The 27,963-nt window shown below is 45.9% G+C and overlaps 1 protein-coding gene across 1 annotated transcript in view; it reads right to left on the bottom strand.

Moving 5' to 3' along the window:
- The window catches only part of LOC106747033, a 117,607-nt gene that overhangs the window by 9,686 nt on the left and 79,958 nt on the right, over positions 1-27,963 (bottom strand). The window contains exons 9-12 of the mRNA XM_014624275.1: positions 5,839-6,089; positions 1,554-1,801; positions 474-632; positions 142-287 (exon numbers count right to left, since the gene is read on the bottom strand). Of these exons, the coding sequence (XP_014479761.1) occupies positions 142-287; positions 474-632; positions 1,554-1,801; positions 5,839-6,089 (804 nt within the window). The remainder of the gene's footprint in view (positions 1-141; positions 288-473; positions 633-1,553; positions 1,802-5,838; positions 6,090-27,963) is intronic.

The following is a 27,963-nucleotide window of genomic DNA, read 5'->3' as shown; positions in this document are numbered from 1 at the left end:
GAGAGAGAGAGAGAGAGAGAGAGAGAGAGAGAGAGAGAGAGAGGCCGCGCCTTAAAGAGCGATCAGGCAGATCGCAATCGCGCTTCGATCGACGCTTTCTTTTTTAATGAAAGGCAGTGGGGGGTGGAGCGACTCGCTCACCTGCAGTATCGGCAGATGCAGGTGCAGGAGCGGGTACCGGTGCGGCGGAAGCAGAACTTCTCGCTGCTCTTCTCCTCTCCTCCTCCTCCCGTAATGCAGCCTGCTCCCGTGCTTGCCTCAGCCTATGCTCCTCCTCCAACTTCAGCCTGAAACGAGAAACCGTATCGCTGTCGTTAATTGAGAAATTCAGCGTCCTTCCAGCCGCTCGAATAGAAAGAGAGAAAGAGAGAAGGGGGGGAGGGGGGAGGGAGGGGAGAAGAACAGAATTCTTTTTTTTTCTCTCCATCTTCTCTCTTCTCCCCTCGAAACTTTTTTTATACTCCGTTACTTACCGTTCGTGCATCACAGGAGACATGAGGCTTAAAGAGGCGGGCGGCGGAGGAAGCATGTCTGGACTGTATCTCAATCCGTACAGAGGATACGACGGCAGTCCGGGAAACAATGGCGGTCTCAGCATTCCGCACCGCTCCAAGTACAACTGTTCCTCTAATCTGCGAACGGTACATGAAATTATATTAGTACAAAGTCGTGTGATCGAGAAGCAGAGGAAAAGGTCGCATGGCCGAAACCTCTCATTAAGTAACATATATAGAAGTTTTCGAAGAATAATTAATAGGAGAACATCTAATATCTCTACCCGAATCGAAATTTCGGGATTACGTTTAACCTTTAATTCTATAATATGAGTTGAGACGGCAAATTGGTTCAATTCTAACGATATTATTTAATCCTACTTTGACCATGATATCTTAAATTTTTCTTTTGCGAAACAGTCGAAATAGATTGTTTTGAATTACTCGCGTGAACTTAATAATCAAAACATCGAAAGCACTTATAGCTTCAAGGCAGCATTGAAATTAACAGTCTATAGAATTAAAGGTTCAAGAGAGAAGTTAACAAGTGTAATATCGTCCAAGTAGGTTTTTATAAGTCTCTAAGATATCTGAGTACAAATCTGGGTACAAATTGTTCTTCGGAGCGTCAAAATAGCATCAAAATTTCATCTCAGGAAAACTGCAAAAAATAAGTTGAATTTTAATGATATAATTTATTTTCGTCATGATGGTGTCTTAAGTAATGGAACGGGACCCTTTGTAGTCCCATCAACTATGTCGCTTCAGTAACAAGGAGTGTTAAGTTTCGCCTCATGTGTGGCACAGCTCTCATGAGTCCAGCTTTGCATTGTAATTTCTCGTTAACAGACGCTCATTCACTCAAACTTCTTTAGGAATTTTGCGCCTTATACACAAGTTAACGAATGAGCTATAACCTGTTCGGAAATCGTCTTCGAGATTCGCGTCATCTCCTTGTAAGTAGATACACACTGTCCTTAGGAGCGTCAAAGTAGCGTCAATATTTTAACTCGAATATCGTCCTTTGATTATGCAAAAATTAACGATATCGTTGCTCACCTATAAGCATGTTGCAGATGAGGCGGTGGATAGAGACCAGGGTGATAGGCGCTATAGGTCGTAGGATCCAGGGCGAATGCCGGTGGATGGGCCGGATGGTGTTCGGGCCGGTACGGCTGAAAACCGGAACGGGCCAGCAATTCGGTAGCCGCGGCAGTTACGCTGTGTTTGCTGGTTTCAACAGGTCTGGCAGTCGTAGTGTACAAGGACGACATTTCCTCAGGTCTTCGTTCGTGTGTCGATCGCTCCTAGAAAAACAAATTCCAACGATACTCCTCGGTAGATACGACGCATCCTCGCGAGACGTTTGCGTTCGAATAATTCGTAACGCCTGAACAACCCAATCAGTGACGACCGATGAAGGGGTTGCTTCAATTTAACACGTTCGCAATCAGGGTTTACCCGAAACATCCTCTCACCACACAGACCTCATTTTTTTTTTACATTATTGGATAAAACATATTTAATTTAGATGTGGACATAAAAAACATTTTTGTTGTCGCACATGTATGACGCTGGTTTCTCGTGAGAGAGATTCGTTGCGTCTTGCATGTAGCTGGTAGCGAACATGTTAAGTAATTAGTATATCTTCTCTCTTAAGTTAACCTCTTAATTAATTAGCAAACCACTCTTAGGCTGGAATTCATAGTCCGATCTTATATTTAAAATCGTCTGAAGTACGTTTCAGAATGAACTCGAGAAAAATTCCCCGAGAATTTCTTGATTTTCTAGGCAATTTGTTAAATATTTTAGATAAAATAAAAATATTTTTAAATGCTTATTGCAAATAAATATATATTTATTGTGCAAGTTCTTAATATTTTCCATTCGTAAAAGTTTGTAAATTATAACATTAAATTAAGAATCATTCGAGTTTCAATGATAATTTTGAAAGAGACTAAGGATATAGAACAAAGAAGAATCTATTACAAACATAAAAAACTGATAAAATTTAAATATTAAACTGAAACTTAAAAACAATCTTTTAAATGTATATATGTACACAAAATATTAATAAGTTCGCACCTATTACGATTTCACGATTTATATAACGCTATTTCTAATTAAAATCAAAATTAATAAAAAATTAAGTTGAAAAATCCTGAATTACTTTTTTCCATGATTCTTAATAAAGAAAATATTAAATAAAATTCAGTCAACCACACAATACTAGTCTATGAACGACATAATAATAAGGCTTGCAGACAAATGTCTATTTAAAATTTCCTGATTTTTTCCAGACATAAACAAATTTCTTGTGAATTTCCAGGTTTTCCAGATTATTTTAGATAATAAACACACTGCTTTCGCAAAAAAACTCGACGAACTTATCAAACAACCCAATGAGATCTGATCGTGAATACCAACCTGGAATGTCGAATTGTACTCGACATTCGGGCGCGCAATGCACAGAAATTCGTGAGAAAAAGGAAGGCGCTGTATAGGTAGCCGGAAACTGTACAGTATCCCGAGTGTTAACAATATTTTCAAGGCGATTTCCTGGAAGGCGCGGGGCAACGCAAATTGCCTGAAATTTTCCTCAGTTTATAGTCTCTTCCGCCACTTAGACGTTACGAGCGGTTCGCAGTTTATTGCTGGGCGTTGTAACGAAGTCGTGCACCGAACCGGCAATGAGTTGCTGCTCGGATGACTCCGCCGTGGAAATTGGTAGGAGGAGGAACGTGCACCTCCGGTCGGGCCAAGGCGACGATGCAAAAGCTCCCCGTTGCGCTGTCCATCACGAGTACGAATTCCCCGTCGAAAAATCGATCTTAATGGACTCCGCATTATCAAATCAAGTTCAAATTCGTGTCACTCCATTATCCCTTTTAACCCCGTTTCCGTTGTCCGCGAGCAAAGTTGCACAACACTGCGACTAATAAATATTCAGAGCTTGTCCTACAACGTCAGTAATCAATGACACTTTGAGAATCGATTTGTATATTTTCACATCGCGAATGAAGAGCGTGAATAAAAAATGCAGAAGAAAGGAATGAGAAGGCGAGCGCATCGCGCCGCCGCTCGCAGAGCCTTCGGACAACCGTCTAATCCGGAATGTCAGGCTGAAAATCGAGCCTCAGGAGAGATACTTCGCATTTGCAATGCAACACCGGGCGATACACNGGGGGGGGGGGGGGGGGTACAACCGGGCGGGTCTTTGATCTCGCGATTATCGGGAATTGAGCTACCTTATTCGCTTTCCGCCCGAGCAAGCGCCTTTTTCATTTCGTTACCGAGATTGGCTGCGTTTTCGATCCACCTTTGAGCCTTTGACACCGCACCCCCGGCAATCCCGCGAAGCCGTTTGAGGGACGCGTGCTTTCGAAATCACTCTCTTTTCCTTCCGCGCCGCTTGACGTGGGTAATTCTATATATCCTGCCCCGACACTTTCGCGACTTGGTGACGAGAAACCGTAATTCCCGGTAGCAATTACCCCTCGAGATCGCGTGAGCACGTGAAATGGCCCACGATATCGCACGTGAGGTGTCCAGAAATTCGCACGCTCTCTCTCTCTCTCTCTCTCTCTCTCTCTCTCTCTCTCTCTCTCTCTCGATTACGAACCCCTTTTTCCGACGCGTGAGAAGATCGAGATTGGGAGCTTTTAAGTGGATCCCGGAGTCGTCCTGTTTCATCGCAAATTTGTCAGTAATATACTCTTGTTACTGGCTGCACAGAATTAAAAATCCTTTTGTGCATCCGATTGTGCAAAAGGACTTTTAATTCCATGCAACCAGTAACGGAGAATATAGTGCTGATAAATTTATGGTAAAACAGAATGCTTTTAAGGGGATGCTAAAGTCGTGATGAACTTGATGAGCATCGATTATGTTGAGATCCTCAAAATATATTATATTACGTAAATATTAACACGATCACGTTCTTTTTGTATTTATTTGTATGTTATTTTGTATCTTTTGTATATTACTTCTGATACATACAGATCTTAATAGATGTAAATGTAAGATGATAGATGTAAATGTAAGTGCGATATAAATATGAATGCGATGAATATGTTCTATTGTTTTACGATATCTAATAGAAAATTGAACTAAGATATATAAATATTTTTCTATAAATATTTTGAAATTAACAACTACAATACTACAATATTTTTTAGGCTTCTGAATTTAACTGAGAAAATATAAAAATGCCCTTTGAAATTTTCCTGTTTGGAGCATTGACGCATTCAGTACGTACAAGCTGCAGGATTTCTCTATCAGATAAATATTTACACTAACTGACAGGTAGAAATATTACTTTAACATTGTTTATAACATTTCCTGCCACATCCAATTCATTTTTGCGCATATTTTTACTACGTAAAATGGTGTATAATTCTGATTCAAAACAATGTAAATTTTGCATAAAAATCAGTATTCTGTTAATCAAGTTTTGTTCAAATAGGCAACTGCTATTATCAGCTTGACCCAACAAGATAATTGGTTTCCTGGCGGCAACCAGTCTGTACAACGACAATGAACAAAATTGGCAATAAACTCAACAAATGTAATTCATAAAAATGCAAAAACCACGATTTAAAAAATATTTTTCATTATATGGACTTGAGAAACCTGTGATGATGTTATTACGGCGTCAAAATCGCGGATGGTAGAACCAGGATTAATCCCTTCCGACGTCGAGTCTCGTATCTCGATCGTTAAATATCGAAGTGAAATTTCCACCGGCGCGTAATTCCCGCGCAAAGTTAATCGGCGAACATTATTCAGTCATTTGCGCACAGCCTCGAAGCTTCTGAGAATTTCCACTCAAGTTTCAACGTCGAAGTGACGTCGTAATTTTCCTATGCGCGACGGTATCTATCTCGTAACGTTACAAAATATAAATCGTATCATCGGTAATAAGTAGACCCGAAGAATTTCCCAAAGAAAGAAAGAGAGAGAGAGGACAAATCTATGCACCCTCTTTTCATCTGTGCTGTTCCATTGACAACATTCTTCATCAGTTCAACCGTATGGGAAGAAAAAACGGAAATAAGAAAAGAGCGCCGTCCACGTCGCAAAGGCGAAGAAGACCGATCCTGAAACGACCGATGTCAACGATTTTTCTCAGCTACGATACCCTAAGCGCGCACGCTTATTATTCCGATCATGGGACCACCGAGTGAGGTCGAGAGGGTGCGGCCTTTGTTCGCGTTTCGAGGCGGATGCACTTCTGTCCCGTACGAAGAAACGAACGAGGCCGCGAGAGGAGGCCGTCTCTCTCTCTCTCCCCCCACGGTAGAGAAGAGAGGATAAAGCGAGTGTGGCCGGTGTAATTACTCACCTTAGCAGGGGAAGGACCTCTGACCAAGGAAGGTGGCGCCCGGTTCTTCGGACTGGCGCGGGGTTCCTCTTCCTGAGAAGCCGGGCCCGCCTGCTTGGCCAGGTTTCTCAAGGCTGCGGCGAAACTCCTGCTATTCTGTTGTCCGCCCGGTCCAGGTCCCGGGGTGTGACCCTGAGGTAGAACACCGGAACTGGGTCGGTGGGACTTGCCAATCGAGGTTGGCTGAGCTTTGGTGCTGGCAGGCTGTAGACCTGAAAGCGAACGAGAGAGGTCAGCGGAGTCAGGGTTCGTGCGAAATTCGCGCTACGTGTTTGACTTAACCGAAGGAAGGGGAAGGGGCAAGAACGTAAAAAGAAGAGGAAGAGGAATCTACGGGTCTCCTCGACCTCGAAGGTCAGGACACATCGACATGGCGCGCAGTAGGTAGGTAGGTAGGTGAATCCGCCTCTTTCGGTGAAAATCTCGACCGGGCGCGACACGACGCGGCTCGCCGGTCAGGTAGCCGTCGTAGCGATTTACCGAATTAATCTGTTCGCACGGCAAGAGGCAGAGGACACGTCACGCGCGTCACCCCGCAGGATGCGTGTACACGTCGCACGCCTGATTTTCTCGCCGGACGGCGGGAGATTCAATCAACCGTGACGTTTAACTCATCCCCGTCTGGCCGCGGGCGCACGTCGTGGCCAGTGGACGCATTCTCTCTCTCTCTCTCTCTCTCTGTCGTTCGTACACAGCTCGCAGTAACAACCTCCGCGATAACGCGTCTCGTACCGCGAAAGAGGCGTTATCGGGCGGAGATTAACGAGCGACCCCGTCGTCTCCACACGTGCATTCTCCCTCGTGCTCGGTAACGAGCGTGGCTCATAATTCCTCGCGGGATCGGAGGTCGCGCTCGTGTTGACGTGACCCGCCAGGGAGGTCGGCCGAGCATGATCGACTTCGTGGGAGATTAATTGCGAGACAGCCGCGGGCGGCGAGAGGCAGAAGAAAGGGACTAAGTATCACCGAGCGTACGTATATGCGTATGTATATGTGTGTGTACGTGTGTATGCGCGTGTGTACGCACGCGTAGATGATATCGGCACGTACGCACGCCGTATTTTCTCACCTCGGCGCCCACGGGACCAGGCGCGCCGCGAATTTGTAAGCGTCCGAATGTCGTTACGATCGGTTTCTTTTCCTCGGCTATTAATCTCTGTACCGAGAGAAAAAAATACTTATTCGATAGTTATTCCAATAACACATTTATTTAAATCTAATTTTTTTTTAATTTTCGGCTCTTGGTTCTTCGCTGCAGTCTCAAGAAAGATGAAATGAATGAGATGAGAAAAGAAAATGAGAAAAAAAGAAAGAGAAAATGCATGCACAAAATTCTTGCGAAATACATAGATGTTTTATTTATTATGCGCTCTGAAACACTGTCCTCTCAAGCGCAAATACAACTAATAATTTTGTTTACAATATAATACGTTATATAGGGAAAAAGAGAGAAAACGGGAAATGTTGAAATAAAGGGATGCGTCCATAAAATGACACTTGGATTGAGATTGCGTACATTGATAAAATATTCCGAAAACTTGCTTTTTGCGCAAACAATTAATAATCAAATCAAATAATAATAAAAATAATAAAATCAAATAACAAAATTAATATGACACGCAATCTTCCTTTTTGGCCTATTTTTTCTCGTAACTTTGTCACCTTAATTTTAGTTATTTATTGAATATTACAATAAAAGAAGAAAAATCTTCGGAATATTTGACATATGCTCAACTGATCACAAGTATCATTTCATAAACATATCCTTTTATTTTAATGCATTTTACAAAAAATTTTTTACATACATTTCTTCACTTTTGACGTCATTATTCAAAATGGCTGTGGCGAGAAGAAACAGGAGCTTTGAATAGGATAAACAATTGATTTCATGAAAAAGTTAAAAAAAAAATATATATATATACTTTCTCCTTTGAAAAACATTTTTGTCGCAGTGTAAAAATATGTATTTTAGTGTAATATATCATTAGTACTCATCGTATAAATGTATTTTATTTTTTAGATATTTTTCCTCTGAATATATAGGATTGTCGCGATCGTTACGGGTACGAAACGTGTCGTCACTCATCATCAATCGATTCCCGTTAATCTCGCTCGCGCGACGTAACGCGGTGATAATCGCGAGAGCGCAGCAATTAGCATCTAATAGTCGGAGATGTCACCGTGCATGCTGCGAATCGATATTAATTTCATTTAGCGAAGATCGTCGGCCCGTAACGAGCGAAGCGGCTTGTCAAGCATGGTCGCGCGCATACGCGCAATTCGATCAGGCGCTGACGTTAAAGGTATATTTATAATTTCTGCGCTTGAAATTCTGACGTCACGACGGAAACGACAAGCGATAAGGTGTGATAAAACGCGATATGCGGCGATGTTGACGATAATTAGAATTTACGAGAGGCAAAAAGGGATATAAAATATCGTCGTTGCGCGCACCGACGTTCGTTAATTAGACAAAGGACGGTGACAATTAATCGCCGCTTGCGACCCGTGAGAGAGAGAGAGAGAGAGAGAGAGAGAGAGAGAGAAGACGGGACGAATAATCGACAGAGTCGAAATAATTTTAAATCAGCCGGCATAATTGCAGGTCGATATCGTAGTTAGTGATGGCAAAACCGAAACGCGTGATAATGAGCAGAGCGAAGTGACATTTTTCTCTGCGTAAGATGCGCGGTACGAATGAGCGAGGGAGGAAGTGGGATTAACTATAATTCAAATGTTAATTTGAAACCGAAAACAAACCTTGAGGTACGGTGCTTTGCATTAATGCTGTCTTATTCTTTAAATATAATTATATAAAAAATTTCGAATTAGGCGCATCAATTTTGAATATTCGTGCGTCTCATAAACCTGAATATTTATCGAGCAAAATTAAATTTATATACATTTATACACTACCTAAATAATACATGTTAATTTAAAATAGAGATGCAGAGATAATAGAAAGAAATATATATAAATATTTAAACATATGCATATGTATTTCGAATGTTATTATAGAGTGTCCGATACTTCGTGAAACATCGCTTTGTGCAAGTACAATGGGTTATACTAAGTAGAAAAATCCTTTATCATTTTGCAAATGACCACGGAAAATTTTGAATTATTAATAATTGAAAATGGCCATGTATAGAAGCTTCTTTAATTAATAACTCGAGAATTTGCGTGTTATTTGCAAAATGATACAGGATTTTTCTTGATCAGAGTGACCTAATCTACATATGTATAACAACTATTGTATCTAATGACAAAAATCATTATACTGAGCCTTGAATATTGAATGTAGCACCACATATATTTTTACTATTCCATTTTGCAATAAAGGGGAAGGGGAGGGAGGAGTAGTTGGTCGGACTTTGTCGCCACATGAAACGCGTATAAAAATGTGGCAACTTTAATTGCAAATATCACAGTTCTCGAACGGTCAATCTTCTTCTAATTAAACAAACAGTTAAATAACATTTTAATGTGCACGTAATGCAAGCTTCATCGAATTTTTAACAAATTCATTTAATCTTACAACAACCTCCTTAACAAGGTGCGATAATATTATAATGCCTGTCACCGTTGACCCCCAACATTCAATGTGCTAAATTATTACTTAAATTATTACAAAAGAGAATTGATTCTGACAAGAGCAAAATATTTTCGCGATTATCTTCGTAATAACTTCGCATTGTTCTATTAATATCTTAGTTTTTAATCAGCAGTCATGCATACTGATCTCCGGCACGAGTCTGATTACAATAATAATAATTTTCATTTACAGGAAAAAAATCCTTTAGTATACAATAATAAAATTATTAGAAAAAAAAGCAGGAGCAACTCTGCGATTCAAACATGACGTTGCAACGCAAATTCTCTTCATACCTATCTTTTTCGTACCAAAGTAACACTGAAGCAACACATTAAATATACGCTCAAATGTTACATTTTCATGATATATTGTCTCTTATATCACTCCGAAGTTCATACCGGTCATCATGAAAACGCAATATTGTGCTATTATAAATGCGACAGGACGCAAATGCAAATCGGACGCAAAGGAAGCCGTAAAGAAGACAAATATGCCCGCTGAGCTAGCCCCGACTAGCTAATGATAAGAAAAAATAATCCAGAAAAGTCACACGGGAAGAGAAATGATTGTAAAGTGGCTGCGAGAATCGTGGTTCCTCTTTCTCCAAATCTCCCTTTTCTTCCTTCTTTTATCACGGCTAGCGACACAGACTTCTATATGTTAATAGATCACCAACTCGTACGAAATACATGGTCCGGAAAACATATACAGAATAGTCATATAAGTAGTATTCACGTCTTGGTTGTAGGCATCGGCCATATTACATTTATTCACTACCACCTATTTCTTTCCTACTTAGCAAGTAGTATGCAATACATACTTTCCGGTGTCCATTTTTTGATACTGTATATAAGGAAGTTAGCAGTCTAGTAATATATATATATATATAAATCTGTAGTTAGCGACGCACGACGACATGCGAACTGCCTTTTGTCTCGGCGTAAAGGAACGACTAAGAACGAGGAGGTCGTCCTTTCGCCCTCGTGCGAAAAACGGCCTAGGGTGAAACAAGAAAATAAGGAGATAATGCCCGATGGTCCTCTCCCTCCTCCTCTTGAGGAGAGGGAAAAGATAGAGCCTGTTCCGCCATTGAATTCTTTATCAGCGAAGTACGGAAACGACTTTGTGCTGTTTCGAGTCTGTTCTCTCTTTTTCTCTTCCCTAGATATAAATAGAGAAGCGCAACTGAACTCGATATTCGATATAGCGAAAGTCCACCATTTTTCTGTGCATGGTGATATTAGTGAGAGAAGGAAAATGAGTGAAGAGGTAAGATTAGATTATTGCGAGAGATTGACTCTGATAACTACTCTCCCTGCAATTCGTAATTACTCGTTATAACCTGACACATCAAGAAAGGATTTTATTGAGTCGCGATGAAAAAAAAAAGCAACAAAAATATAATTTACCGGCACATCATATATTCTTAGACGTGGTAAATAAAGGAAACGGCGCCTAGGTTATGTAATTCAGACAGCCAATCAAAACTGACTCGTTCGTTGGGCTTCTCTATTTATGCCTAAGACTCTATTTTCTCCTTCTCCCACTCTTACTTTTTCTCGCCAGGCTATCTTCGTCGTCCACCTTTATTCATCCCTCGCCTTTCTCTCCGTCCGCGCTCAGTTCCCATTCCCAAAACACCCCGGAATCGGGCTCCTTTTTGCGGGCATTGTTCGTCCTTGGTGGCGTGACGCTCGGAATTCAGTTTCACGCTTCGGTATCTGCTCGTTGTCCAACAACGTCTCGTCGCTCACCTTTCGCGCGCTCGTCAATTTCACGGCAGAAAAGCGAGAGGACGAGAAAGAGAGAGAGAGAGAGAGAGAGAGAAAGAGAGAGAGAGAATCAGCGGTGAATAACCGGCGACTAAGTATAGGGGACAACGCACGTCATGTTGAAGACAAAGGCGCAAGGTATCCGTCGTCGATTCTTTCGCTACGACGCCACCACGCGTAGCGAGGGTGCCGCGTGTTCCTCTGCACCTCCTCTCTCTCTCTCTCTCTCCAGCAAAGGGGTTCATCATGTCCTCCTCGCGAGGAACGCTCTCATTTAACGGCGGAGTATCTCTCTCCGTTGTTCCTTTTGTTCTCCCGCGGACTCCCGGCATCTCACCGTCCCCGCCGCCGTTTGAATAAACCGCGAGGTGTCAGCGTCCGACGGAGAATCCGCTTGCGCTTCGTCGCCGAAACTTCCGACCGCAAGTTCGCTCTTCCACCCCTACGACTAGGATCATCGCTAACTCAGCTAGCCTCCGTTTCTCCCACCCTTACATCCCAATCTATCGACTGTTCCTCCATCGGGCTAATCGTTGCTCTCCCGGCTTGACTACGCGTCTTCTACAAAGAGAGATCGTCCGATGACAGACAGACAGATGAGACAGAGAGGAGATATTCTGTGTGTCGGGTCGAGGGACTTCTCGGCCGCTCGTTACCAACGAGGGTGCGAAAACGTGGCCGGTCGCGACGGGTAGAGGGGATGGGAGAGAGGGGAAAACGACATTTACTACCACTCGCTTCCACTACGGGAGTATCACACCGGGGGCGGCTTGACTCCGTTGTGTTGGAGCCACGAGGATTCCGTCGTGCTCGGGAACAGGAGGTCTGCGCGGCGGGGTTGCCCGGGGTGTTAAGCGGCTTACAGTCTGTTACCATGGTAACGCCACACCACTAAGACAGGAAGAGCCTGAATCCGGCCCGTTACGGTCCCTGCGACTCTCAGTACACCCCGTCAACGGCGTCCTCTCGTGTCCCCGCGAAAGAGCAAAGGGAGGAGAGAGGAGAGCGACGACGCGAAGGGGGCGGAAGACGCGCGCGAGACTGCTGAGGGGAAGAGGGAGAGACGGCGGCGAGCGGATTACGCCGCTAACTTTGTTTTTACACCAAGTGTTTTCATCGGGTGCTTCCGATACACAGACACACAGACCGTCGCGTAAACCGTACCTGTTTCCCGTCACCCCCATTCCTCTTCCCGCTCCTCCTGTCCCTCCCCTCACGTTCAAGGAGGACTTTTGAATTCGGAATGGATCGTTTCTTAGCGACGAGATTCGCAGGTCGTCGTTCTCTTTAACGCTTTCCGGTTTCCCCGACGTCAGATATCCGAGCGATCGAACGTGAAGCACACAAAACAGTAAAGACGCGACACGAATAAAAATGAGACTGACGATGTCAACGACAACTTCTTTAGAACTTGTGTAACTCTATTTCAACGATAGTCATCCGCTGGTGATCTTAACCGTTTTAGTGCCAGGGGTTTTTCAAAATCCGTGTCGGATTGTGCCAATTCGTTCATTTATCTGCGAGTAATGCTGATCGACGCGATCGCGCTGCTCTTTTTTTTCTTTTTTCGTCGAAATATGCCGCTCGGCGCGCTCGCGCTTCATCTCATCAGTCATATCGGAAACGTTATACTAAACACTCCAAAGTTTGCAAAATTCGGAACCGAGCGCGTTGCGAATTGACGATCGTGACCAAACATCGCGGCACATTTCACACACATATATATATATATATATATTTAATATTTTGGGAAACAATCCATGTATAATGATGGTTATTATAATATATTAAGAGTATTTACATTAGATAACATGAAATATGGGATACGTAAAAGACCTTTGCCTCCACCTGGAAAACGCGATCAACGAGATCTCGAGATTATTCGATCGTCTCCCCCGAGCCGGCAACCGCACGTCGCTCGGTGCCGTCCATCGAATAATAGAGAGGTTAAACAAGACACGGCGAAGACGTCCATCTTAGACGAGGAGTCTCTTTCTTCCCTTTTTTTTTTCTTTTTAGTTCATTCCGAATTGTGTAAACTCGCGGAGACTGGCGAGAAAGTTCGCGGCTACGGCGCGTTACGGAGCGCGTCCGCGCGCGCGAAAGAATATTATCGCTTTATCTCGCGTGTCGCCTACGCCGGCGCGAATGAAGTTATTGCGATTCGCGTTTACCGGGCCATTATACACCGTGTCCCGGATTATAAGGGGCGGCTGGGCGTAGCCGGGGCCGCTCACGATAAGACTCGGGCGCGCACGTCGACGATGTCGGAAAGTTCGCCAAGTACTTAAGGGCACGAAGACTCAGCCGTGCGCATACAAGCGATATTAACGAGTCGACGACGACGAGGTCGCGGCATCGCGCTACTAAGTGATATTGACTTGGCGATTTCTCGCCGCGAACGTCGCCACTTCGCGATAAAAACGCGCTCTATCGAGAGAATCTCTCCCTCTCTCTATTTCTCTCTTTTTCATCCGTTTTTTTTTCCTTTTTCTTATTGACACGCTGTAATCTCACTTGGAGATATTTATCGGCTGTCTTTTTTTCTCCGTTCGCCAGCGATAGGCGATAAAATTTATTCGAACGCGCTCAAGATCGCGTTGGGATAAAGCGCATTACGCCGGTGCGCAGATCAAAAGAAACTCCCCGCTGCGCATCGCGCATTTGTCGCGCCGAAGGAGGGGCCGTCGATTTAATATAACCGATAAAGTAATTATCACATTTTCGTCCGTACGACAGATATTAATCGCCGATGCCAAACGCACAAAGGAATAATTGTCGCGTCGCTGAACGGTGGAGAGGGGAGGGATTGGGGAGGGAGAGGGAAGCGATCATCATTTTATATCGTTTATAGAGTCACGAACCGGTCGCGATAATAAAAGGTTGATTACGGGCGGAGGTACCGAGGCAAAGCAGCAGGTCGATCTATCATCGAGGATATGGCGTTTATAAACCAGCAACGCGGATTAAATGTTCGACGGTCTTGACAAAATATATTGTCGATAATATGATGATTCGTTCAATCTCCTTTGTAATTGGATATTCTATAAATATCGATATAAATGACGATCTGCCACACGGGTATCGTTTACACGAGGGAACACTGAGAGAAATTACAGATATTTTCCGCCTATATACCCTTTTTCTGAATTTAATTACAAAAATAATATAGTGGGGAAACATGCAAATAAGATTGTTATCATTGACACTATAGTAACGTTTACTAGAAAAATAACTTACTATAATTCTTTCGCTATGATGATTATAGTTACAAATACTAAATATTTTTCAATGGGCATTCGCGTTCTTCACAAATTTTCAATATCCAATTTCGAAGCAAAGGTCGAATTTTTTTAATTTCATCGAGTTTGGAACGATTCTCTTCCCTGGCAGTTTCTTTCCTAACTTGGCAGGGAAGTTAAGAGTAGATTTTTATTTCTTTATTTTCCCCTTCAATAATACAGTCGCATAATTTAAAACGAGAAAAACCTATCTCTTATATTATTTTAACCTTTCTCTCGCGTCGCTCCTGTGGCATTAACAATAGCGCGTACATGCTCCTCATTTAAATATCATTGATAATTATATCTTTTAATTAAAGTAAACCGCGCGCTCTCATCGGCGAAACGCGCCCGAACTCTCCCCATTCCATCCCGCGTCTAATCGCGTTAAGAGCGCGAGAAGAAATCGCACTCTGGCAAAATGCCGCTCGTTATTCGTGAACGTAAATGCCGGCGAGGTAGACAACAGGTGGGAAGCGATTTCTGTGAGGTTGACAAAACCATCGGCGCGGATGGCGGATGCGCGAAGCATAATAGGAGGAGGGCGAAGGCGGAGGAAAGAAAGAACGTCGTCGTCGACGTCCCCGCGTCGTTTCGACGCGCTCGCGCAAGGATAAAATTCTCACCATCCTGCGGGAACTCGACTCTTTTCTTTTCCGTCTTTCTTTCTCTTTCTTTCTCTCTGTTTCTCTGCTCGTGTCTTGGTTCGCGCGAGGGACGTTCGATCGATTCTCGCGTCGCGATAAACGAGCATCGTTCCGGTGGCGGACGCATAAATCGCCAACGAGAGCCGGGCGTCGCGCGCGGCTTCGCCGCCGCGGCGAAATACCGTGGACCGTGGAACGCGTGTACCTGATGTCTCGCGCGCGGCATTAATTATTTAGAGCGACGTGTATCTGATGCGCCCGCTGCCGTTTATTCGTGTCCGTCTTAACGTCCGATAAATTTTAATCGCCGATATAACGTCACGACGGACGACGAAACACGTTGTTTCTTTCACGCGCTGCGAATTTTCCGCCTTCGTTCTGCCTTCGACCGGCAGAGATCTCAAGGTACAGGGAAAAAAGAAATTAGCTGCCTATATAATACAACTGAAATTTAATTACCCGATCTGGTTCTTAGCTGTGGAAGCTAAAAATGAGAACAAGAAAATTAGCTAAATTAGGTAAGTTTCAGCTCTGCCATATGGATAGCTAATTTTTACTCGTGTTTTGTATTATGCTCCTGTTTTTCTTTTCTTTTAGCTAAAACCAGAAGAAAATATGGTTAAGGCCGAAAATGACTATAATTTCGGTGGGATATCTCGAGAGAAGCATTGATTGCACCGAAATGCAACACTGATATTGCAGCAGTTGTTTATCCGCACGTTTCACTTTGATCGCGAAATTGGGCATTGTTAGCGTTTTTCTTGCCTCTTTCCCTTTAACCTTGCGCCATTGACAGGCGCAATTTTGTCCAAGGAGACGTCTGCCGCGTCGTAAAAATTCGTCAAGCGTCTCCCCGACGTTATCCCGCTCACTGATCGATATTTGTCGAACAATGCGAGTGTCTTGCGCGATTCACCGCGATACTTTTGCAGCGCAAAACCATCACCTGGGAACGGCGGTGGATGGTCGTATACGTTGAGTACTCCGGTTGCTACATAGCACTGTCGCCACGCCGGTCGCTGCGTCTAATACATAAGACTTTTATGCATAAGACATGACTCGAGCGAGCGCAGGGGATGTTTCCTCCGCAACGTCTTCTCCCCGGAGTACTTCCGGAGTATGCGTAGTAAAACACTGGCGGAGGATCGTGCCCGGGGTCGGAATTGCTCACTGAGATTCGGGAGCAAGCGACGCGTGAAAAGGGACGCCCTACGAGGACCGGAAGGGAAAGAAACAAGGCTGCGAGGGAGGGAGAGAGAGAGGGGAAGAAAAAGAGAGAGAGAGAGAGAGAGTCGTTCGTCCGACTCCAGGGCAAGGCACGATAAGGAAGAGCGGAGCCGTGACTTGCGAAATTCGCGCAGCGATGTAATGCAATCGGGGTGCATACACACTCAGCAGTGTGTACAAAATGTCACGATTAAGTTTCCACTCGGATTCTTACTCCGAGACGGAAATTCTCTCTCTCTCTCTCTGTTTCTCGCGTCGAGAACGTGAGATTTTCCCGTCGCGTACGCGAAATGAACATTCACCACCACCCCCTTCTCTCGCCGGTCGTTCTGCTCGCACGTCCTCCAACTTTCGAACAGTTTGTCCGTCCAACCGTGTCCACGTCACCTCGGTGACTCCGGGGATAAATTTTCATGGTCCTCGTCGTCGCGTGTCGCGTGTGTTGGCCGCGAAGAGTGTCGCCCATGAAATCTTAACGCGGGTCGGGGCGGTCGCTCTCGCTCGCTCGGTCTGACTTTCCGAACAAAAATAACGCGGTCGATAATAGCCGGCTGCGGCGAAATCGCGTGCCCGTCGAGGCGAAAGTTAACATTATTTTTAACGGCAAATCGCCGAGCGATTTACTCCACGGCGTGCACTCGCGCTCTCTCGTCAGCTCGCTGCCGTAAGAACCCCGCGGGGGGTTGGGAGAGAGGAGGGGGGTAAAAGTTACTTATGCGCCGGTATACTTAGTGTACTTGGTTTCCGTTGGCACACGTGTACCCCGGTATGAAATGTTAATCGCGCACGTTCGCTTTTTATCGGCCGGTAAGACGACGTAATCGCCGAGGGTTGCGCGCGGGGAAAACGCCAACGACGCTGGAAATCAATACGCAGCGCGCTCTTGAAATGTTATATCGCAACTTCGGGACGTGATTGATGGCAGGTTGGATGGATGGATGGATGGATGGGGAAAAGAGCGCTGAAACAAGAAGCACGCATTTATTACTGAAAACTTTCGTTCACGACTCACAGAAGCCAATTGCAACTCCGTTCAATTGTTTAACCTCTTCGGGGATGCCGACACACATGTGCGTACGTTTAGACGTATCGATTTTTCTCTTTTGATTCAAACATCGCCGACAAAGTTATAACGAACAGTACCGTGAATAAACATTCACCGATAAAATCTGGCGAAAAAAGGGGAAATATCACACGACTGACAGATGCTATAGATGGAAGAAAGTTCGATAGGATTTACCCGGCGATAAACAAACCAAACGCCCGGCGATAAACAAACAAAACGAGTTTGGTTAGAGGAAAGAAGAATTTCTTATGAATCAAATTCGGTTCTTGAAACCAGAAATTCCGTTTGTTTCAACAACCAAAACGAAATGTTTTTCCGCGTATTTGTCGCTTCAAAATTAAATCATCTTCTCCCGATTTTAACGAATTTGGCCCTGAGGAAGTCACTTTCGAATGTTCCGCGAGATAAGAGGTTCGAATTTAATCTTTTTATAAATAAAGATCTCGACTGACACGCTCTTCGGTCGTCGTTCAAGTCGACAATCCGAATCCAGAGTCATGATAAAGATAGATACGCTCTGCCGGTTTTTTGGAGCTCGCTGAGAACGATCGGTATCACAGAGCGGCGGAGGAAATTGAGAAGAGCGGCGACGGTTCCGGCGCAACCTTACACCGGCCGTAATTACAAGGTGAAATTAAGATAAGTTACAGAAGAAATTCGACACGAGGGGCGGCGCCCGGCACGATCTTTTCGAAGCGCACATCTGCGCCGTACACACAGAGTGGTTGGAAAACATGGCGGCGTAAGGGTGAAGCAAGAAGGCCTCCTCTCTTTCGACGGGATCGGGGGGAATATCGCGACCAACCCCTCGATGTTAAAGCGTTGAAAAAAGACTCGAGAGGGAGTGCTGCTGCCTTTGCCGGGTTAAAGTTTTCCCTTTAACCATCCCTGTCGAGCGTCGCGATACGATACGCGTCGACGAGAACGACGACGAGGACGAAGACGACGAAGAGACGCCGGGGTTGTCGTTGACGATATTAAATTTCCGGCGACGATGCTATCCAGTTCATGGACAGAACCGGAAGGGTATCGACCCTGCGCAACACGCGCGCACGGCTGACCGATATCGGTTTGCAAAAAAATGTCACCCTACTGCAGCTCGCCGCTGACTGTTGCCTCTGAAAGCGGCGCGGCCGAGTGAGAAAATTGCGAGATCGTCAAGCACGTAACCTCCATTTTGATCACGTGGAATTCATTCATCGGTGAACTTCTATCTCCGTACTCCTCCATACCAATAAGTCAGTTTTGGCGCTTTTTTCCGCGACATTTTATCCCGTCCTTCTGCTGTTCATTAATCGGAAACACACGACGAAGGCGCTGAAGTTACGATTAAATAACAATCCGGAGGCTGTTGAGCGATCGAGACGTTGTATTCACTGTGACAATTATGCCGTCGGAATCGAATTATGTGTATCGACGAGCGGGATAGTTCACAATAATTCCCTCTCGCTTTATTCACCCGGCGAGAGAAATATCCAGTCGGTTACGCGCATAAGTGTCAACCGGCCGACACTCGCTCGGAAGCGAGCGTGACATCGAGTGCGCGAGCTGGTGAAAAGGGCAGGCGAAATCCCCGATAATTCGATGAGGCTCCAGGTCGAGTGTCTCACGTGATTCCGTAACTCGGCTCGGTTGTCGTGCCGACGTTCGATAACCAGCCGAGGACACCCTCGGGGGAGAGAATCGCGGATGTAGAGGGCGGCGAGCTGGTCGATGCCCCGCGGTTCACCCTCCCGCGTACCCTCCGGCGGTTGAGGGTGGCGCGGGAAGAGAAAAAGAGAGGAAATTTGTTTTGTACTCGGAATATTCCCGCAGGAGCACTAGGCGACTCGCGCTGCGGACGAAATCAAGCATTACGACTGAAGATACCACGAAAACTGGAACGATCTGATATACGTACGGATATACACCAAAATTCCAGCACGGGGGCAGATAAAAAGTGATTTGTTTCGCATTCGCTGGAGTTTCACGGTGAGTGGAATCACGAAAAACGCTGCGAGGCTATTCGGGAGATATTCACACCGATTGGATATAATCAGGAGGATACAAATAAAAAGCTGTCCGAGATAAAAAAAAAAATATAAGAGTCGAGCTGACATAAGAGTCCGATCGATGGAAAAACGGAAGGAGAGTGGAAGGAGGTGAAGGACCAGCGAGGAAGGGAAGCATGTAACAGCCGTGGGCGCCCTTCGTGTCAGATCGTGGTTGACCTTTTCCTATTTAATCTGCTGACTCCTCGCGTAACCCTCTATCCATCTCCCTCCCCCTTCATTCCTCTTTTTCTCGTAGGGAGCACCCTTGGCCGCTCGAAAGTCGGGTCTCGCGTGAAAAATCGATGCCGGAAAGACCCGGGCGGGCGGATTAGCCGAAGGGGAGAAGGACCGGCTCGGCAAGGGCAGCGTCTAACAGAAAACGACGAAGGGCCGAGAAGACAAATTGCGGTTCGCGAGGAAAGCGGATTATATGTGCCGGCGATTTGTATTCGCCTGCCGTTTCCGATCGATTTGCGGCGAGAACGAGATACAGACAAGATAGTATCGCGGTGCTTTTTAGCGAGACCGTGATCGATCGTCACGCTCTCTCGGCTGTAATGTTTACAACACGCGATCGTTGATTTTGTACGGTAAGGTCGAAGGTCGAATGAACATTTAACGCGTGCGGCGGAAACGAGAGAGTTGAGATTTTGGTGCTACTTCGGTGCTCTTAACCTTTTGAGTGCTGAATACTTCCGGCGCAAGCAATCCGCGTGGGCAGCGCGCGCCCAGCGGTTTCAATCGCTGGGGATGGTATAATTTTTTCGCTAGTGTGTGAACTCTGTCGATTGAATACGCAAAGCGTAACTACTTGAATAATACAAGAAAGTTATTAACAAACATGAATTATTTTTAATTAATTTTACGCATAACGCAAACACGCGCCGCCAGTGACGGTCGAACCGCGCGCCAAGCGGAGCTAAACGCATATATGCGTCCATAATTCACACCGATAGCTTTCGTTGGACGCATATATGCGTCCATAGCACTCAAAGGGTTAAAGGGTTAATAGAATAAGTGAAAGAATTATCGTCAAGAGAACCATTTCAGTAAGCGTTACTATAGTGTCAACGATAGTGCAACCTTAGATACATATCACTACTACTTTTTACTATTTATCCTCAAAACCAGAAGAAGATACAGTTGAAACCACAAATGACTATGACTTTAGCGGGGTTTCTCTCAGTGTACTGTGTCGTAGAATTAAAGGTTTAACGCAGAGGCAGGATTTCGACTCGGGGATAAAAATCGGTTGATCGTCCCGGGAGTTGATTATTAATTGATCGAGACATTGAGTCATCAAATTCGAGGTCTTCACAGAGCCGATTATATTTGATCACGCGCCGGTATTGAATTACGACCCGTCGAAAATCGATGGCATTTTTTCCATGGCTTTTACTCTGCCTCTTGCCCGTTGGCAGTAACCTTTTCCGCATGCAATATCCGCTTTCATCCCTCGATGACGCTTTGTCCGTACGCGGCAACAATCAACTGTCAGAGTTCAGCCCACCCACTCGCCCATATTTTTCGTTGCGTAACGAGCGTGTGGAAACTGTAGCCTTGACAAAGGCTGCCCGCCGACCGCGGTCGGATGGACATCTGTTCTACTCGCGACACGAATAGCACGTCGATTCATCGGTTCGGATCGTATCAAGGTCGGAAAGCATCTCGCCGTTAAATTGCTCGCGCCAACCGGCGCGCTCCCGTTATCGTGCGCCGAATCGATTAACGTCAGAAACACAAAGCCGAGTCAAACGACGTAAAGCTCGAGCTGATTAGCGCCTCTGGCCTACAATGACGCGTTATGAAAGCCAGAATGATTCTAACACCAAGCTTGCTCGCGGTTCATTTCAAGTGCAGGAGATATACGTTACCAAACAATAAATAATCGTTCTTCGATGTTTGGGCCTTCACGTCGCAGATACTTGGCGATTTCAGAAACTGATAAGCTAATGGAAGCATACGAGAAAGATTTTGCCTTAGATGCACTTTCTCGAGTCGAAATTTTGGTATTTACCAGGCCTGTAATTGTACAACACAATAGGAACTAAGATAGTAAAATAAGGATTCTCAATTGCATTCTAATAATACACTCATACTTTTTGGTCATGACATTTTAAATTGTCTCCTTCGCTGTTTTAGCGTCAAAATAGATTATTTCAGGCAGCATTAAAATGATATTTGTATATTAAGAAAAAATTATTTTCAAATATTTATATATTTTCTGAAATCTATAGTTTTACATGAAAATAACTACGTATTTTCTTTAAAAAAAAAAAAAAAATTGGATTTAAAGAAATATGAGTATCTGCCGAATAGATATTTTTCCTTTCAATATAGAATTAAAGATTCAAGAAAAATGTTAATAAGTGTCAGTATTATCAAAATATGTTTCTATTAGTCTACAGATTATTTTAGTAAATGCGAACCATCCCTTAAGAACGTCAAAGTAACATCAAAATTTCGACTCAGATTGATGAGCATATTTTCTAGTTTCAGTAAAGCTAAGTTTAGCATCTAATATCGCACGAGTGATAAATCCTTGTTTTTAAGGGACATCTGCGAAGATTCCTTTGCCGGTGTTATCACGAATAGTTCGTTTTTCAGCGTCCGCGAGACGCACGAAGCTGCGGACGTGAAATTTTTGCGCGAACAGCCGGGCAAGGGCGGCGGCGAGCTGAAAGCCAGCGAGCGAAACTCGAGGCCACCCTTACGAGTCCCTTGACATTTTGCCAAGCACCCCCATTGAATCACCATATAAACGACTCCAGGGCCCGCCAGGCTCAACCCCTGATCCGCCCTAACCTCAAATATACGTTTCATTTTAGTCCCGTAGCGCTACGACCGTAATCATGGGCGTAGAGTTTCATCGCATTTGTACGTCTTCCCCGAGAACGATCGATTCAAATCCCGCCGACGTCATCGCATCCGAAAAATCACAATCGTGCGAACACCCTTCGCCAGCACGCGCGCATTAAAAAGTCAACGGGTCTCCCCGTTAAAAGAGTTCGGGGGCAGGAGAGTAAATGTAAATATACCGGGGTTTGCAAAGTTCATTCGAAACATGACTTGCTTCGTGCAAACTATGGACTTTGCTCGTATATCTGCTCTGAAACCTTTTAATTAACATTCTTCCCGTTCAAGCCAGGCACATTAATAAATGCAAGGAAATACCGGCACGTAACCATATCGTATTATCGCACACGTTTTACGAAGCTTAATACCATCGTCGTACGTGTATTAATATTAATTAATATTCGACAAACGCCGCGAGCTACACGCGGGCAACTCTCTCCGCGATAGCGGGACAAAGTCGAGCGTAACTGCTGACGAGGGTGGAATCGAGATGTCGACGCCAATGTGAGGCGCGATCTCTTTGCCCGTTGCTCCCGGTGGTGCCTGTGGGATTTCGCGTCGACGCTGTTCGTTCGTTCGTAAGGTACTTTGGAATTTCCATATTAATTCGTTAGATCGTGAAACGTGACGCGAATCCGCGATTTAATAACGTTTTGTTCGGACGGTATCAGCTTGGTTGCGAGGCGACGGTCCCCGTGGCCGACCCTGATCGCTAGAATAGAGTCGAAGGGGGACGAAGAGAGAGAGAGAGAGAGAGAGAGAGAGAGAGAGAGAGAGAGAGAGAGAATTCAAAAGAGAGTGATTAAAAAGCTATTTAGACGGAACAACGTCCAAACATTCTTGTCCCGAATAGAAATTTATCTACTTCTCAAAAGCTAGTAGAGACTAAATTGAATTTTCCAAACTAGTTGCTCTAGACTTGTTCATTATTGGCTGATTATTCACTGAAATATAAAATCGAGAATTTCGTGATCCTGCTGTTGTCTAATCTAGAATTTAGTTGTGTTATATATTCGCCACTAACATTTAAAAACGTGGTAGCAGGCAAAAAACTAGGGTACATTATTTCATAAAAAAATGTTCAGCTATTATCTAGCCACTAGAAGTGAGCGTTACATTACTAGCTAGTATCGACGTTAGACACAAATTTACCGCCTCGTGGCTGAACACATTCACGACGAGTATAGAATTTCTTCCACCGTGTAAACATTCGTCCGCGCCGTATTTTCGCTCGATGCGGCGTCGATTTTTCCTTAACAAACGAAAAATATATTCCCGGGCGCGTTAAGAGGGATTGTTTAACAGTCCAAAGAGCAGCGCCAACCGCCCGAAGGTAATCCGAGCTCTTTCCGATACGAGCTCCTCGCTTACAGACTCGATACTCTATGGAAACGTTCGCGAATTATCCGAGCCCTCGGGAAGGGTCCGACAATGCCGCGCCAGACAGCGCGCGATCGCCGTCAAACGCGGCGTCGTGTCGCGCGCGCGATCGTGTATCCTCTCTCTCCCACCATCCCTGGCGACAACCTCGGTGCGCGATACCGCACCCTGTCCGCCACCGTTTTCTCTCTCTCTCTCTCTCTCTTTCTCGTTGCCAAATAAATTCCCCGGGGTAAATAGTAAAATGAAATCTGCACCGCCACTCGGTCGCCGTGAAAACACGGCCCCTCATTAATTCCGACCGCCACTATAAAACCCCGGAACAGCGGAACACACCGAGCGAGTTGCCCTCTCCCCCGCGATCCTTCACCCCCTACGCTCTTTGGCTTCACTCTCTCTCCCTCTCCCTATAGACCCCCCGTCGCCGCCGATCTACCCTTTTCCGCTACCCGCCCCGTTCTACCGTGTTTCGGTACGAGCGGTGCGCTCGCTCGCCCTCTCCTGCTCTCCGCCGTCACCCTCCCACCTTTTGTCCAACGGCTCCCACCAGGGAGAATCGACCCTCCTTTCCCGCCAACCCTGTGTACGAGCCGCGCACACCGCCCTCGGCCGCGTATAAAAGCCGCGTATTCAATTACCCGGCATCGACCGGTCGAATAACGAATGCGCACGCCATGGAAAATATTCCCCGTCTGCCTGCCCGCCTGCTTCGCTCCTGCCTGCACGCGCGTACCACACGCGTTCACGGAGAACGTGAGCGCGAATAGCGGCGGACGTTTAACCCTTTACGACGTGGCGGCCGGACACGGTTTCGAGATACGACGTTACACCAGTCGTTGATGCTTTCATAGCGTACGGGCACAGTCGTTATTTCTCCCCCGATCTCGCGATGTATTTTAAGCATCAGTATTACGTCGGACGGTAAAACTAGGGGATATCGATAATACCCGAGCTGAATATTTTTAACACGGACATTCTATTCTACCCTCGACAGTGTATCGCGAGGTACATCGATACCGACCGTTTTTTTTCCTGTCTGTGTGGAAAAGATTCTCGCGCGCTGAGAACCGGAGAAATAATCCGATGTGTACGTCAATACACGTCCAAGCATTAAATTCTCCCACACAGATATATTAATACAGATAACATTAGGTATATATTTCAGCAACGCGCGTGTGTTTCTGCAAATTTTTTGCTTGATATCGCGATAGTTTTTCATTAAAATTCTAAATGTAGTTTGGAAAAAGCTGGCAACAAATTAAAAACAGAAAACATCAATCTCAAGAAACATGTATATAAAAAGTGTCAACTTCAGTTGCTAATATCTCAACTTCCGAACGGTCGTCTTCTAACTTTACAGATGTGCCTTTTCGCCATAAAGCAGCTGAAATTTAATCTAAAAGGGTCCCCAAGAAAACGATTTTACCAAACTAAATTAATTAAACGACCGATCACTTAAATAGAAAAGAGAGAAGAGCCGGTGCGATACAGCGAGTCGCAAAATACACGGCTTCGGAGAGTCTGCTAACTTTATACTGCGAACGCAATGGTACGTTCACACCCCGGCTTGCGAGCTGACGGCGACGGCGCGGTGGTACTTCGCTTCTTGCGCTTCTTTTTCGATCGATCATGCGGGGCCCGCTTTTCGACTGATCCGTGGCTCAATGGCGCGCAGGAAATAAGCTTCGGATTAGAGGGCGCACTAATTGTCGACGCTCGGCAATGGTTCTCGGACCCCTTCATCGGCGACGATGCACCCTCTGTTTCGCCCCCCCTCCCGCGACGTGCCACCCTTCCCGCCAGAAGACCTCATGCGTTGCCACGCTCGTGACTCCGGAGAGAGGGCGGAAAGGGGAACGGAAGGGGGGAGGGGGATAATTCATGTCCGTGTGTGCGCACCTCCGACGAGCGGTGGCGGCACTGTGTGCGGACGACGGGGGTGAGAAAATCGCTAAAAGGGTTGGCCCTTCCGCTCACTGTGTACATGGCGTCCCGAGAGACAGTGCCGTGTACCTGTTGGAACTCCCGACAGGCAGGCAGGCTGGCTGGCTGGGTTATCCAGGGTTCTTTCCTCCAGACACGTCCCAATGGATCGTATACGTTCGATGTGAAATCCAGATTGGAGAGAGAGAGAGAGAGAGAGAGAGAGGCGAGAGATATCAGGCGAAATACGTCAGCCCCCGACCTTCGACACGCGGTAATTCCGATTTTCTTTACCTTCGTACAAATAAATCGTCCCTCGACGAGCGTGGTGTAAGGCAGCAGGTCGTCACGGGGACGACGATAGTCAAGCGTGAAAATCCGATCTGGGATTCGCGGTGGCGTGTCAAACACGCCCGAAAGAACGTCGGAGGAGGATCTCGGTTGAAACGGCGGTTTACGGTTACGTTCGCAACGAATCGAACAGTTGGTCAAGAAGGGGCGATGCGCCTCCTCGCGGCGTTGCGTGTACTTCCGCGCGTTGCTCGCGCGTAAATTCTCTTCTCGAGCTTACGAGAAGAGGCGCGCGTTTACGATTACCGTTCGCTCCCGCGAGGAGATCGCGAAACGAAATAAACGCGCGCGAGCATTAACGGGCCGGTAAAACTTTACGCACGTCGCTTTATCGGCCTCGTAATTAGCGCCGCGTCGGAAGGGAGGGAGCGAGCGGATAGGGAAGAGAAGGGGGGCGAGGAGCAGAGGACGGGTCATCTTTGGCACCTTCGGAACGACGCGCGGGAGCCCGGGGCAGGGCAGCCTTTCATCCTTGAACAGGATAATAACACGCCTCGGAAATAATTGCAGATCGCCTAACGACACCGTGATTGCCACGGCCGGCCGAGACGTTCGCGAAACAATGTATACCCTACGCGAAGGCGTCTAATAGCTCGCAATCTTCCCGCCTTGGCGTTATCTCACGCCGCGGATATCTTTGCCGACCCACCGCCGCCGACAGGAAGTTTATTGGCGGGAGAAACCGCCTCCCCCCCNCCCCCCCCCCCCCCCCCCCGGCGGTGAAACGCGGATCGCGTGCGGCTCGCCGAAGTGTGAACTTCTCAGACAGTAGTGTGGTGTTTCGATCCCGCTGGAAATCCGCGGCGGAGAATAACGAGGAGATACGGCCGCGCGCTGGGCGAAGAGACCTTCTTCTCTCGCGGTGTTAATCGAGGATCCAGACCGACGTCCGTAGTCAGATCGTCCCGAGTTTATCTTCGGATGCTACGTGGTCGACGGAACGATCCGCACAACACCCGAAAGTGAGAACTCGAGGCGTTTTAAATATTAGGTTTGATTAGGAACGCCGCTCTTCGAATCCTTCGAAGGAAGAACCTGGACATGTTTGACTCTTCGTATGTTTCTATCTATGAAGGGTGTGCAGTCGACAGAAGACAAGTAAACCAACGTACTATTTTGTTTTTGGGCCTGGAAACCTTGCCGAGAGAGGGCGTAAATTACATATTAATAGGCGATTAACATTTATGCGCATGGGCGCAAAGCAGCAACACTTTTCTACCAATATATATGGTAGTTTTATGAAAACTGTTACATACTTTTTTTTGGAATTAACTACTTTTCCAGATGTATGAGGATTATCGCTTCTAGAAACGGGGCACCAAAATCGACACACCATAATATCTGTTAGGAAATTATAAGAAAAAAAAATTGAAATAAAAGCACTGGAATTGCATTATTTTGCACATGCATTATACATCCCATCTTTAATCCTACATATTTTTTCACTTTGCGTTAAATTGACACAAAAATCTGAGTGGACCGTTCGGGAAATGTGTGAAATTCAACAGAAAATTTTTCACTCTGTAGCCCCGGTCTCCCCCACTTCGCCGGCAACTGTATTTCCCCACTCGGGTACTCGAAGGAACTCGATCGCAGCGCAGGGCGCTGCTTCTCTGTTCCAATTCGGCGAAGGCTGGAAGGAGAAAGGGAGAAAAAAAAATATGTCCATCGGGCCGTTCGCCGAACGCGTCATATGTTTCTTCGTGACCGCGTGCAAATTTAAATCGCTCGAAAAAGCTTCGCGGGGCTTCGCACGGCCGATTGCGAGAGCGCATCGCGCGCTTCGTCGGGTTAACCGAGCCGGGAAGGGACGAGCGGAAAGCAAAACAATTCGCCGACGCTGCGGCGACGTTGCGTACATAGTTGATTTGCGGATCGGCCGTTTTTCCGATTCAACCTTCCTCTCTTCCTCCACCACCGCCGCCACCACCTATCCTCTCTCCCCCCCCCCCCCC

The sequence above is a fragment of the Dinoponera quadriceps genome, unplaced genomic scaffold (assembly GCF_001313825.1).
Source record: "Dinoponera quadriceps isolate SergipeBrazil2010 unplaced genomic scaffold, ASM131382v1 scaffold2099, whole genome shotgun sequence".
NCBI lineage: Eukaryota > Metazoa > Arthropoda > Insecta > Hymenoptera > Formicidae > Dinoponera > Dinoponera quadriceps.
Note: the sequence above shows the minus strand (reverse complement) of the source record. Positions and strands in the feature narration are given on the sequence as shown.